Source organism: Euprymna scolopes, chromosome 32 (assembly GCF_053919585.1).
Source record: "Euprymna scolopes isolate OS-2025 chromosome 32, ASM5391958v1, whole genome shotgun sequence".
Taxonomy (NCBI): Eukaryota; Metazoa; Mollusca; class Cephalopoda; order Sepiida; family Sepiolidae; genus Euprymna; species Euprymna scolopes.
The window spans coordinates 18,983,848-19,000,317 of record NC_136513.1 but is presented as its reverse complement, the minus strand read 5'-3'; the positions used below and the strand labels follow the sequence as shown (position 1 = coordinate 19,000,317).

At 35.3% G+C, this 16,470-nt stretch overlaps 1 protein-coding gene across 17 annotated transcripts in view; it reads right to left on the bottom strand.

Annotated features, from left to right (window-relative positions):
- The window catches only part of LOC145256229 (ryanodine receptor-like), a 936,895-nt gene that overhangs the window by 256,879 nt on the left and 663,546 nt on the right, over positions 1 to 16,470 (bottom strand). For all 17 annotated transcript variants that reach the window (XM_080114858.1, XM_080114861.1, XM_080114859.1 and 14 more), the window contains 2 exons: positions 14,769 to 14,850; positions 9,633 to 9,659 (listed from right to left, as the gene is read on the bottom strand). In XM_080114858.1, the coding sequence (XP_079970984.1) occupies positions 9,633 to 9,659; positions 14,769 to 14,850 (109 nt within the window). The remainder of the gene's footprint in view (positions 1 to 9,632; positions 9,660 to 14,768; positions 14,851 to 16,470) is intronic.

Here is a 16,470-nt window from a genome sequence, read left to right as displayed (position 1 = left end):
CTGTGGACTTTGTTTGTTTGCTTGCATCTTGTCTTCGACGATCGGCCGATTCCATCTTTTAAAAAGGAATAACAAGTGACTTTTATATAGATAAATATGCCTGTTTGATTGGCTGAATCTTGTCTCCAATGATCTAGCGATTCCATCTTAAAAAAAAAGGAATGCACATGATGACGGGTGAATCGATATATATATATATATATATATATATATATATATATATATATATATTTTCATATATTCATTCAGAGGAAATCTCGAAATAAAGATGAAACGTTGATGAACACATAACTCGGTTTGTTCCTTTATATATATATATATATATATATATATATATATATATATATATATATATTCAATTCTGGTTTGAGGTAGTTGCCTGTCTAGCCGCACTGACGAGCTGTGAAACAGCGAAACAGTACTGTATGTGGATGACTATAATGCTCCTTATTTTGAGGTGGGCATATTGAGAAGTTATACAGGAATTACCATTAGCGTATAAGCGATGCTCTTTGTGTAAACAAATCGAGCTTAGGTGGTTCGGACGATGTACAAACATTGTTATACTCATAACTCATACAGCAGCCGCCGATAGCGTAGTAGTTAGGAGCCTTGACTGTCATACAGACGGCCGGGTTTCAATCCTGGCTTGAGATAATTGCCTGTCTAGCCGCACTGATAAGCTGTGAAACAGCGAAACAGTACTGTATGTGGATGACTATATATATATATATATATATATAGGCATGGCTTAAAGGCTAAGAATGGAGAGTTGTATGTTTTGGTTTCGATTCTAGCTGATGCCATCCAAGTCATATATATATTTTTAGTTTCGATCTCACTACTATCTATTAGATTCAATATAATAATCGATAGAGTATTATCTTTATAACAATAAATACAGAATCTGCATAAATTAAAAAATATCATATTTAAGCATATCCTACGACCGGGCAATGCTAGACGACCTGCTAGTAAAAATAAACTTTCAAAGCAACGTGATAACGGAAATTAAAACAAGTGGAGAAACTACAAACAAAACCCGACTGAAATAGTTACTAAAACAAAATAACTCTTTTTGTGTCATGTGTGAGATATGAACGCAGATAAAAAAAAAAGAAGCAAACAAACAAAATATGTAAAAAAAAGGAAACAATCAACTGTCACTGATTAAACAAAGTGTACACACGAATATGAAACCTTTCAGAAATATTTAAACTGCACATCAGATAAGCACATCTACATAAAAAAAAAATTATTTTTAATTTCTTGCGATTTTGGAATGAAACTACTAAACAACATTGCATACCTGGCATAGGTAACGCAAACGCCTGGCCTTCTGGGCCGGGACGTTTTGTAGTCAATTAGTTTTGGTCAATGTGGGGGGGGACCCTTCATATCAGACAACTGCTATTTATTTCAACACTGCTAGGGTGCCCCCAGCTGCCCCCCCCCTAAAAAAGACCTTGTGTCTAATTTGCTTTCGTGAGGAAGCAAATAAATACTTACCAAACAACATTGCAGTCTAGCAAGGAGTAAATTGTAGAATTTGAACTTCAAACCATCTCGTTGATAGTCGGTAGTTCTACTCCGTAAGCCACAGGATTAGCACTTGTAAATCATATCTCCAATGTCATCACATAGATATTAACTGCTACTTTTATAGTCAAAGGTTCAATTAGATGGAAAGCACCTGGCATAGGATGTTTGCTGTACTAAGCAGAACCGACTTCTGGAGTACGATGATGTAGTACTTGATTCCCAAGGAGTTCAACTGTTTCTCAAGATCATCTGGAATTGAGCCAAACGCACCTGTGATGATTGGCTCGATGGAAGTTTTCTTGTTCCACAACCTAGCAATCTCCACCTTCAGTTTCTGGTAATTATGTAGTTTCTCATTATTCTTGCTTGCTACGTTGATGCCGTTCGGCCAAGCCACATCAATAATTTGCCATTCATTGGTATTTTTGTTCACAATATTCAGCTTCCTGTGAGTTATTATTATTATTATTATTATTATTATTATTATTGGTCCTCCGACAAAAGGAGGGTGGACCTGTAAATTCCCGTTCGTCCGGTTGTCCATTTGTCGGTTCACACTTTTCTCAATAACTACTCTTTGGAATTTTTTGAAATTTTGCACAAACATTAAACATGATATGAGTAAAAGAGTAACAATGGATTTTCCGGAAAACTCCGGTTGACCCCCCCTCCCCCACGTAGGGGTACCTTTCAAGTTAAAATGGCTAAAATTGACAGTTTTGTGCTTAATAAAAAAAAAAAACTGATGCCTTGGATTTTTATAAAACTTTCTGAAAAGTTGTAACTAACTGATTTCTAGTTCACGATAACTTTTGGGTGTGTCCCAGATACTCTTTTAGGGCTAATAAAAACATTCCATTTTTTTGGACTATTTTACCATATTTGTCCAAAATTTTCTGTGTATGTCTATTTAACAGTTTTACATAGTGCTGAACTCAAATTTAAATATGTTAAGGCCTTGGGGACTTTTGGGGCTTAATGGGTGGGTGGGTGTTGGCCTAATGATGGATTTAGTCATTTCTTTTTTTTGCACGGTGCAGAACTCAAATTTACATATGTTAAGGCCTAAAACTGCACCGTTTGTTCATTTTCACCACGATTTGACGTCCCCTGGGGACATTTGTGGATAAATGGGGGGGGGCAATTGCTGAACTTAGTCATTTTTTTATGCCTCGTTCACTTGTTTCCTTTATGTAATTGTCTGTTTTTATATTTTGTATTAACCATCTGCCATGCACTGTCATGGCTTCTTACATAATAGTTTATGTAATGCATGGAATTCTTGAAGAACTTTAAATCACTTTCATAATTGATTAGTGTTTCAAAATAATAATATTGAGCTTAACTTATAAGAATTGCACAGTTTTCAAAACACATTTGAACACAGTGTATCAAGCGTTGTCGCCAGCGATGTTTTCATGGCGTCATAAGAGGTTTATGGTCTCTTCAATATCAGACTTCCTCTGCCAGGATACTCAATCAGAGTAAATAGACCCTAAACCAACAGCTTCGTGACATTAAGCATGACTTCATTGAATTGGATAAGTGTTCGGCCGACACGGTATTTGAGTCCATTCTTAAACGTTTGCTCACATGACTATCATTATTTATAGATGGCAGGGTTACCCAGCATTGCCCCGGGGTATTATCTAAAAAGGTACTACAAAATTATCAATTTTCATCTAAAACTTACCAACACATAAACTTAAGCATCACCGACTGACGAGAATGCTATTTTAAACTTGAGTATGGCAGATGAACGGGTCAGATGGACAGAAGCTACTACAGAGATGCTTGGTCATATTTGGGCTAGTGAATGCGTATCCCATTTGAAGGTTCTTGATAAATTGCAGAAGCTTATCCGTAATTTGATTGACCCTACACTTTCTTCTTCACTGCAACCCCTTTCTCTCACAGACGTGATGTTGCTAGTCTCAGTCTTTTCTACAAATACTATTATAGCATGTGTTCCTCAGAATTGTCTGATCTGTTCCCTACTTCCTGTTTTCCTTCTAGCTGCAGATTTAGTCTTTTCAAGACTAAGGTCAGTAGGCATCTCCTGTCTTTGCAATAATCATCTTTTGTTCATGTTAGCTTCTTACATCAAGTGGTTTTATGCCTTGTCTCAAGCGATTTCCATTAAAAAGAAATAAAAAAGAAGAATGAAATAAAAATGATTTACTTAACACTTCTACTCGGTCATGGCTAACAGAACGAGAAAAATCTAACCCCATGAATTAAATGAAGGGTTCAGCTTGAAATCCCAAAAGCTCAAGCTCCAACCTCTGTCCTATCGCTGTAGTGTTGCATCCCTGTGTTAAAAGTTCTTTCATGAAATGTGCTCGGATGAACTTGTTGCACTTGCCCCCCCCTGATGTACATACTCCCAACTAACCCTTGACGTACATACTCCCAACTAACCCTTGACGTACATACTCCCAACTAACCCTTGACGTACATACTCCCAACTAACCCTTGACGTACATACTCCCAACTAACCCTTGACGTACATACTCCCAACTAACCCTTGACGTACATACTCCCAACTAACCCTTGACGTACATACTCCCAACTAACCCTTGACGTACATACTCCCAACTAACCCTTGACGTACATACTCCCAACTAACCCTTGACGTACATACTCCCAACTAACCCTTGACGTACATACTCCCAACTAACCCTTGACGTACATACTCCCAACTAACCCTTGACGTACATACTCCCAACTAACCCTTGACGTACATACTCCCGACTAACCCTTGATGTACATATTCCCAACTAACCCTTGATGTACATATTCCCAACTAACCCTTGACGTACATACTCCCAACTAACCCTTGACGTACATACTCCCGACTAACCCTTGATGTACATACTCCCGACTAACCCTTGACATACATACTCCCAACTAACCCTTGATGTACATACTCCCAACTAACCCTTGACGTACATACTCCCAACTAACCCTTGACATACATACTCCCGACTAACCCTTGACTTACATACTCCCAACTAACCCTTGACGTACATACTCCCAACTAACCCTTGACGTACATACTCCCAACTAACCCTTGACGTACATACTCCCAACTAACCCTTGACGTACATACTCCCGACTAACCCTTGATGTACATACTCCCGACTAACCCTTGACATACATACTCCCGACTAACCCTTGACGTACATACTCCCAACTAACCCTTGATGTACATATTCCCAACTAACCCTTGACGTACATACTCCCAACTAACCCTTGACGTACATACTCCCAACTAACCCTTGACGTACATATTCCCAACTAACCCTTGATGTACATATTCCCAACTAACCCTTGATGTACATATTCCCAACTAACCCTTGACGTACATACTCCCAACTAACCCTTGATGTACATATTCCCAACTAACCCTTGACGTACATATTCCCAACTAACCCTTGATGTACATATTCCCAACTAACCCTTGACTTACATACTCCCAACTAACCCTTGACGTACATACTCCCAACTAACCCTTGATGTACATACTCCCGACTAACCCTTGACGTACATACTCCCAACTAACCCTTGACGTACATACTCCCGACTAACCCTTGATGTACATACTCCCGACTACCCCTTGACATACATACTCCCGACTAACCCTTGACGTACATACTCCCAACTAACCCTTGATGTACATATTCCCAACTAACCCTTGACGTACATACTCCCAACTAACCCTTGACGTACATACTCCCAACTAACCCTTGACGTACATACTCCCAACTAACCCTTGATGTACATATTCCCAACTAACCCTTGATGTACATACTCCCAACTAACCCTTGATGTACATACTCCCAACTAACCCTTGACGTACATACTCCCAACTAACCCTTGATGTACATATTCCCAACTAACCCTTGATGTACATACTCCCAACTAACCCTTGACATACATACTCCCGACTAACCCTTGACTTACATACTCCCGACTAACCCTTGACATACATACTCCCGACTAACCCTTGACGTACATACTCCCAACTAACCCTTGATGTACATACTCCCGACTAACCCTTGACATACATACTCCCGACTAACCCTTGACGTACATACTCCCAACTAACCCTTGACGTACATACTCCCAACTAACCCTTGACGTACATACTCCCAACTAACCCTTGACGTACATACTCCCAACTAACCCTTGATGTACATATTCCCGACTAACCCTTGACATACATACTCCCGACTAACCCTTGACGTACATACTCCCAACTAACCCTTGATGTACATACTCCCGACTAACCCTTGACATACATACTCCCGACTAACCCTTGACGTACATACTCCCGACTAACCCTTGATGTACATACTCCCGACTAACCCTTGACATACATACTCCCGACTAACCCTTGACGTACATACTCCCGACTAACCCTTGACTTACATACTCCCGACTAACCCTTGACATACATACTCCCGACTAACCCTTGACGTACATACTCCCGACTAACCCTTGACGTACATACTCCCGACTAACCCTTGATGTACATACTCCCGACTAACCCTTGATGTACATACTCCCGACTAACCCTTGATGTACATACTCCCAACTAACCCTTGACGTACATACTCCCAACTAACCCTTGACGTACATACTCCCAACTAACCCTTGACGTACATACTCCCGACTAACCCTTGATGTACATACTCCCGACTAACCCTTGACATACATACTCCCGACTAACCCTTGATGTACATACTCCCAACTAACCCTTGACGTACATACTCCCGACTAACCCTTGACGTACATACTCCCGACTAACCCTTGACTTACATACTCCCGACTAACCCTTGACATACATACTCCCGACTAACCCTTGACATACATACTCCCGACTAACCCTTGACGTACATACTCCCGACTAACCCTTGACTTACATACTCCCGACTAACCCTTGACTTACATACTCCCAACTAACCCTTGACATACATACTCCCGACTAACCCTTGACGTACATACTCCCGACTAACCCTTGACATACATACTCCCGACTAACCCTTGACGTACATACTCCCAACTAACCCTTGATGTACATATTCCCAACTAACCCTTGACGTACATACTCCCAACTAACCCTTGACATACATACTCCCGACTAACCCTTGACGTACATACTCCCAACTAACCCTTGACGTACATACTCCCAACTAACCCTTGACGTACATATTCCCAACTAACCCTTGATGTACATATTCCCAACTAACCCTTGATGTACATATTCCCAACTAACCCTTGACGTACATACTCCCAACTAACCCTTGATGTACATATTCCCAACTAACCCTTGACGTACATATTCCCAACTAACCCTTGATGTACATATTCCCAACTAACCCTTGATGTACATATTCCCAACTAACCCTTGACATACATACTCCCGACTAACCCTTGACGTACATACTCCCGACTAACCCTTGACATACATACTCCCGACTAACCCTTGACGTACATACTCCCAACTAACCCTTGATGTACATATTCCCAACTAACCCTTGACGTACATACTCCCAACTAACCCTTGACGTACATACTCCCAACTAACCCTTGACGTACATATTCCCAACTAACCCTTGATGTACATATTCCCAACTAACCCTTGATGTACATATTCCCAACTAACCCTTGACGTACATACTCCCAACTAACCCTTGATGTACATATTCCCAACTAACCCTTGACGTACATATTCCCAACTAACCCTTGATGTACATATTCCCAACTAACCCTTGATGTACATATTCCCAACTAACCCTTGACATACATACTCCCGACTAACCCTTGACGTACATACTCCCGACTAACCCTTGACTTACATACTCCCAACTAACCCTTGACGTACATACTCCCAACTAACACTTGATGTACATATTCCCAACTAACCCTTGACGTACATACTCCCAACTAACCCTTGACGTACATACTCCCAACTAACCCTTGACGTACATACTCCCAACTAACCCTTGATGTACATATTCCCAACTAACCCTTGATGTACATATTCCCAACTAACCCTTGACGTACATACTCCCAACTAACCCTTGATGTACATATTCCCAACTAACCCTTGACGTACATATTCCCAACTAACCCTTGATGTACATATTCCCAACTAACCCTTGATGTACATATTCCCAACTAACCCTTGACGTACATACTCCCAACTAACCCTTGATGTACATATTCCCAACTAACCCTTGACGTACATACTCCCAACTAACCCTTGACGTACATACTCCCAACTAACCCTTGATGTACATATTCCCAACTAACCCTTGATGTACATACTCCCAACTAACCCTTGATGTACATACTCCCAACTAACCCTTGACGTACATACTCCCAACTAACCCTTGATGTACATACTCCCAACTAACCCTTGATGTACATATTCCCAACTAACCCTTGATGTACATACTCCCAACTAACCCTTGATGTACATACTCCCAACTAACCCTTGACGTACATACTCCCAACTAACCCTTGACGTACATACTCCCAACTAACCCTTGATGTACATATTCCCAACTAACCCTTGACGTACATACTCCCAACTAACCCTTGACGTACATACTCCCAACTAACCCTTGACGTACATACTCCCAACTAACCCTTGATGTACATACTCCCAACTAACCCTTGATGTACATATTCCCAACTAACCCTTGACGTACATACTCCCAACTAACCCTTGACGTACATACTCCCAACTAACCCTTGACGTACATACTCCCAACTAACCCTTGACGTACATACTCCCAACTAACCCTTGACGTACATACTCCCGACTAACCCTTGATGTACATACTCCCGACTAACCCTTGACATACATACTCCCGACTAACCCTTGACGTACATACTCCCAACTAACCCTTGATGTACATATTCCCAACTAACCCTTGACGTACATACTCCCAACTAACCCTTGACGTACATACTCCCAACTAACCCTTGACGTACATACTCCCAACTAACCCTTGATGTACATATTCCCAACTAACCCTTGATGTACATACTCCCAACTAACCCTTGATGTACATACTCCCAACTAACCCTTGACGTACATACTCCCAACTAACCCTTGATGTACATACTCCCAACTAACCCTTGATGTACATACTCCCAACTAACGCGACAAGCAGCAAAATCTCTCTCTGTTTCCTTCTTCCTTGATTCTACTGACATGCAATGAGAACAAACATCTTTCTGCTCCAATCCCCACAGTCGCCTGCTAGACACGATCAAAACCTCACATTTAAGAGGCAATAGACTTTGTTTGGAGTAGAAAAGAGTAAAAAAAAGTTTGTTTTTTTTAATTAAAAAAAATTAATATATTATTTTTTTAAATTAATATATAAAAAATATATAAAAATAAAACATTTTTTTAACATTATATATATATATATAAAACAATTAAAAAATAAAATATAATAAAATGAAAAAATAAAATAAAAAATAATAATAAAATAATAATTCTAAAAATAATTTTAAAAAAATCTTGCGTTTGACATAAAGATTTCCGTGTTCGATTTTTGATGCACCCAAAATCAACATACGAGTTGAAAATAGTAGCCCAAATAATTAAAATAATACACAAAATAATAATAATAATAATAGAAAAAAATCCAATGTTATTTGATGTTATCTGAGTGCAGTTCAAATAATATTAGTAGTTACAAGTATTTAACAAACAAACATTTCAAAGTATCTTAGTAAATAGACGAAACACGCACACGCAAAAACAAAACAAAACAAAAAAACAACTACAAAATTTTTTTCTTATGTTTTTTTTTTGTAAAAATGTTAAGCTTGTTAGTAGTAAGTAATTCACCCAAAGATTTTATTTATCTTAAATTTTTTTTTAATCATTACTATTTTCTTTTCTTTTTTTTTTTTTTTGCTGTCATTTTTTTTCCATATATATTTTTTTTTTTGGTGTCATAGATATCGGTTGTGAAGAGGGTATTAACTTTCACATGGTGGGGGAAGCCGTCAACATTCAACCCATGCTTACTAAACTTACAGAAAACAAACTGATATACCTTGCCAGTTCCACTGAGATGGTTTCTCTAATCAAGCCACAGTGATGGGAATTGAAGGTGTGTAATAAAAAGAAAGAAATAGACAAAAAAGACACTTGAATAAAATAAAGCAGCAACCGTATTACTTATTGCTATATATATATATATATATATATATATATATATATATATATATATATATATATATATTATTTCATGTATCTACATAAAATTTTATGCATCTATTTTCAGTGTTTACTTCAGCAGTGCTCATTACGCGAATAGAGCTAGGTAGTCAGTTATGCAAATATAGCAAAGCTACGCAGAGTCTTTCGCGTATCATCCTCACGAGTGTTAGTTAATAGCCTGATGAATCCTCGTGAGAATGAAACGCGGAAAATTCTGTGTAGCTTTGCTATATATATTTTCAAAACTTACTATATATATATATATATATATATATATATATATATATATATATATATATAGATATATTTAATTTAATCACATAAATTAATATACGAAAATATAATTTTACGCGTAAATTTTTAGTATTTACTTCAACAAAGCTCAATACATAAGTAGAGCTAGGTAGTAAGTTATAAAAATATATATAGCAATTGCCATATATATTTTTATAACTTACTATATATATGTGTGTGTGTATATATGCATGTGTGTATGTATATATGTGTATATATATGTATATGCATGAATATATATATATCTATATATACATGTATATATATATATAGATATATATATATAGATGTATATATACGTATGTATATATATGTATATATATGTATGTATATGTATATATTTATATGTGTGTGTGCATATATATATATATATATATATATATATATATATATATATATATATATATATATATGTAAAGCAAATCGCTATTTAATAGGTTTAATTGACTACGACAGTTTTCGTTCTTTTTTATCTTTTTATCTGGACGTATTTCACAATTAAAGACAATAAATAAATTTACAGAAAAAAATAAGCAAATAAATTAATAACATAAGTAAATAAATAATATTAAATAAAATTAATAAATGCATAACTACAACAATAAATTGATAATAAACTCACAGCCCCCTTCATGTCTGTTTCCCTTGCCAGAACGATTGATTATGTATGTGTGTGTGTGCTTGTGTGTGTGTGTGCAAACTCAAACGAATTAAACCTTTTCCTTATGACGATCACAAAGATCACAATGACCGAAACCTTTCGAGTCACAATATACAATCTGCCAACAAATACCAGTAAAATTACTCATCACGTCGAGAACATGACTAAGAAAATAATATAAAAAGAGAATACTGTAGTATTCAATCAAACCTGCCCCTCTCTCTCTCTCTCTCTCTCTCTCTCTCTCTATATATATATATATATATATATATATATATATATATATATATATATATATTGCCCTATATATTTTTCGCGCCTTTTAACGTCATCTTGTCTGGGTCATTTTGACATTTGCTTTTCTATTTTATATTTAATTCTATCACCATTTTATTTTTTTTTTTTTGCTCTTCTTCTTCACAGATTTTTCTTACTTACACTTTGTCTCGGCAGTCGTGTTAAACGCATATCTTATTTTTCTTTTATTAATATTATTGGAATTTTTTCACTTTTTCCTTGTACATATTTGTGAATTATTCCACAGATTTCGGCCTTTTGTATTATTTTGGACCATGTTCCAATTACACAATTTCCTTGGATTTTACTTGTAGGAATGGAAATTTAATTAACTTTCTTGGATTTATATTGTTGGATTTTACCGTCATTGGATACTTTACCGTTCATCAGACTATCCATTCACGTGAAATCACCTTTTTCTCCACCATATTCCCTCTGCTTAACTTTTTGTTATCAAATAAGATCTTTGACTTGTAGTTTCATCAAATACTTTTATAAGCAAAATCCGATCCCGCATTTTGCTAATTCCTACCCTCTGATGAGAAGGAAAGTATTCCTTCGAAACTTCGCGGATTGAGGACTATCCACTTATTAAGTGTTTCCTTTTCAGATTAAATATGTTTTTAACTCTTTTTCAAAGTCAGCCGATATGTTGATCCATTAAAATTTTTTTTTTTGTATTTCTAAAATTATCTTTAACTTTCTTTTCGTTATTTAAAAGCGTTTTGCAAAAACACTTTTGATGTGTATCTAAGTTTTTATTTTCTGGATATCCGATTTTTTCCTGTATGGCATGTAAGTTTTTGTCTGTCCATTATTATCTCTGAAGACGGGGTAAGGGGTTTTATATGATGACTTCGGTTTTATTAAAGTATGTTGTGAATTACCTCCAGAAACACATATAACATGTTTTGCTCCGAGCTTTAGGTTAAATTGCAGTATCATATAATTCTAAGCTGCAATTTTATTTATTTATAATTCTGTTGCAATTTATTTATATTCTTAAATAACGCTATAAAGGTTTGAATATTAAAACTGAGCTTTATTTTGTTTTGGAAATTGATTCTTATATGAATCGATCAGCGCTATATGAAGAATTGTTTTTTTTTTTTTGCATTGTTTCGTATCACACACACACACACACACACACACACACACACACACGCAGTTAAAATTATTTTTAATAATACAATCTAGTCCCAACAATATTTGGCAGTGAATTTATAGTCAATCTTTTACTTTAAAACGTTCTATTTTCGCCATGAAAAGATCTACGATAATTATTCCTGTTGTTTGAAAAAAAAAAAAAAAAAAAAAAAAAAACAAGCATCACATCATTCTATTGGCTACGATCCTTTCAAAAATATTAATAGTCCAGTTATATTTGAAAACAAAATGACTATGCAGTTCAACTTTTGGTCAGTTTCCAAAACTGGGCCCACATCTTCATGGAAGCTGATTATACCAAAATGCTTCGACTCACATGGACTCTATGTTGAAAAGTTCATTATATATATATATATATATATATATATATATATATATATATATATATATATATATATATATGTGTGTGTGTGTGTGTGTGTGTGTGTGTATAAAAAAATTCCAATAATACAAGTATATTTTTAAATAACATTTGTGTTATTTTATTGATTGTATGGTATGTCTTACACGTGTTTCATTGGATGGTATATATTGAGCAAACAACTCATCAGAGACCCATATAAATCCATAAGAAATAAACTGATCACACACACACACACACACACACACACACACACACACACACACACACACACACATATTACAAATAAAAAGGTCATTTTCATTTACTATTTACTCTAATGCCAAAATAAAATCCACCACTATCTCTTCCATCCTCGAATCAGCCTCCTCCAACTAATTCATCCAGCAGCTACTTTTACTCACCACAATCCAAACATGGCTTCAAAAATACACAATTCACTTCACCCATCATCAAAAATATATTGACCTTCACTCTAGCAACATACGCCAGCATCTATACCATCTCCCATCAACAAAGTGGGCATCTGTGAAATCCCCACTCCCCCAAAAAAGAATACATTAAATAGTAAACAAACAAAACTAACCACTATTGATATTGGACGACCCAACACCACTACCTCGTATCCATCTCATTTTTCCCCCTTTTTTTTTCTCGTTTCTTTCTATTTTTTATTTTGCCCCCTTTTTTCCTCATCCTTCTCTTCTCATGACCTGACTTCACATTGACAGAAATTGAAAGAAACTGGTAGCAGCCTAATGAATAACTACTCTCACTGTCCCCAAACACTTATCACTCTTCCTACGTCCTGTTTTCACATTCTCCCCAACCGAACTTATTTCCTCCCACTTTCACTCCCTCAAGCATTCACTATATTTAAAAAAAAAAAAAGAAAAAAAAGTCTACTTTATAAAATTCATTCTATAACTAAGGCAGGTTATGGGTTGAAAGTGAAAACTTTAAGTGTGTTTTTCTCTTAATACTCATACGGAGTCATTTTATAGCTTATTCCTTCATTCCATACACACACCGATCTCTTTCTCTCTCTCTTTTTCTTCTTTCTTTCACACACACACACACACACACACACATACACACACACACACACACACACACACACACACACACACACACACACAGCATTCTTGTTAAACAAAACAGGATTCTACTACTTAAAATGTCAAGGTATCACGAACGTTTTTGATTCTTCATAGAGTCGTCATAAGGTGATTTAAATTATATATATATAACTACTTCATTTACTCACATAAAATTAATATACGAAAGTATAAATTTATGCGTAAACTTTAAGTATTTACTTCAACAGTGCTCAATACATAGGTAGAGCTAATTAGTAAGTTATAAAATATATATGGCGATTAAGCAACACTGAATATTCCGCGTTTCATCCACCCTAGGATAGTGGATGAAACGCGGAATATTCAGTGTAGCTTAATCACCATAAAGAATCCTAGAGTGGATGAAACGCGAAATATTCAGTGTAGCTTAATCGCCATATATATTTTATAACTTACTATATATATATATATATATATATATATATATATATATATATATATATATATATAGTGTGAACGTGTGTTAAAATCAATTATGCCCTTCATATAAATAGCAACAATCAATCCGACAAAATTACCCATTTTAATTCCTTTTGACGGATTGATTGTTGTTATTTTTTTCTGAGGAGTTAAGGGCATAATAGATTCACTAATTGATATAATAATTAAGTGACTGATTTTGAGCTACGAAACAGATACTGCCAAGAATTGTATAAATCGACTGATTTAAAGGAATAAATTATAAGATGATCAACATCATGAATTTTGGAATATAAATTTTTTGTCATTCATTATATATATATATATATATATATATATATATATATATATATATGCATAATATAATCATTATTTAAAATCAATATTTTATCTTGTGGTAAAAAAGAGCTTATATATATATATATAAATAAATATATAAATAAATATATATATATATATATATATATATATATATATATATATATATATATATATATATATATATATATATATATAGGCTTAACAAAATAATCATGATGCTATTATTTCGTCTTGAGAAATCCTTTTGGTATAACCCAGCCTCTGATTGAAGAATAATTGATCAAAAATGTAAAAGCAATTCCAACACACCTGTGAATAAATGCTGACCCACTCGTTCCTAAAGAGAAAAGTGCGTTTAACATCCGGTAACAGGCGAGTTGAATTTCACCAACTGAAACAAAAAGAGAGAGAGAGAAAAAAAGACAGTAATTAGTTTAATAATATTATTATCCATATATAATATTCTGCTTGTTCCTTCCATATTTAGTCCATACGTTATAATTTAAAAAAAAAGCAAACTGTTTCAAAAAAAAAAAAAAGGGGGCTAAATTCACGAGTTACCCCCCTTTGATGTAGCCTCGTTTTCGAATATTATAAAAATAATAATATATGTATATGATCGTTGTTGCTATAGTGTGAGAAAGGAACGCGTAGAAATTTTGATATGCAGCGGTTCTTCACCAAAGAAATATGTCAGCAAAACGTTAGTTAAAAACGGGAACATTCGACAGAAACAGGGCAAAATTTAAGAAATTTTGCTTTAAAAAGGCTAATCTGGCAAACCTGGACAAGAATATGAGAGTGACCTCCCTTTGATGTAACTGCGTTTTCGAATATCATAAAAATAATATACGGTCATAGTTGAAATATTGTAAGAAATAAACTCCTACTAATTTCAATGTGCAGCAGTTCTTCCCTAAGAAAGAAATCAGCGAAACGTTATATAAAAAAGGAAACATTCGAAAGAAACAGGGCAAAAAAAGAACATTGTCTGCCAAAAGCTGCCGGATTGAAGGAGTAAATAAAAGATTGTCTCTTTCAATGTGATTTTATTATTTGTATTGAACTATGTAGCACAATATTACGTTTTGAGTATTTATTAGTTTATTTCATTTGAGTCAGTTCTATGTTTAAAATACGTTGGCCACTATTTTCATAGAAATATTAATATACTTATAGTTGCTATGCATTATTGTTTTTTCTGTCCAAAAAACTAATTTCTTTGCTATCCAGAAAAATATCAGCTTTATAAAAACGTGTTTTATTGATTAAATATATTTCTAATTCTGTGGAATTTCCATGGGTCACACCAGTATATATAATCTCTATATAAATAAAATGAACTCATTTTTCCCGTCTGATTTTGACATTAATAGGATTAAAAATCAAGATATTTCATGCAAATATAATATGCACAAACGGCAGAACAATATCTGAGGTGTGTTATAGGCTTATTATTTCTCAAATTCCTCGATAATCTTAGATTTCTATACTTTTTCTGTTGAGAAGTCACGGCCAAAATCGGTTAAGATCAATGGAAGTGGTAAAATATTTTCTCTCTAATAAATTCCTCCTCCCCCTGCCACCACTTAACACCATTTGGGGATCGTTCACAAGGAACAGTTGAGAAGAGAACACCGGTTTGGCTTCGTAGTTCTTTCATGTGAAGTTATTTAAAATCACTAAACTAAGCTGCAGTGCTCTGTGGCGTAGTGGTTAGCGTGCTGGACAATTCACATTATATTTTCACGTTCGCGCCGACCTACCGTAGTCGTTTTTTTTTTTTTTTTTTCCTAAACAACTGGAATGGACTTTTCTTGGTGGCCGAACTGTTAACGTTGCAGATGTTTTTTTGTTTGTTTTTTTTCACACTTTATTTTCCTACTTTTACTCATGACTCCAGGTTTGATCCTTCCTACTTACCTACCATAACATTTTTTAAAACTCCCCCCCCGTCCCGGAAACAAACACTCGGGCAACGCCGGGTACCCCCGCTAGTAATATACTAAAG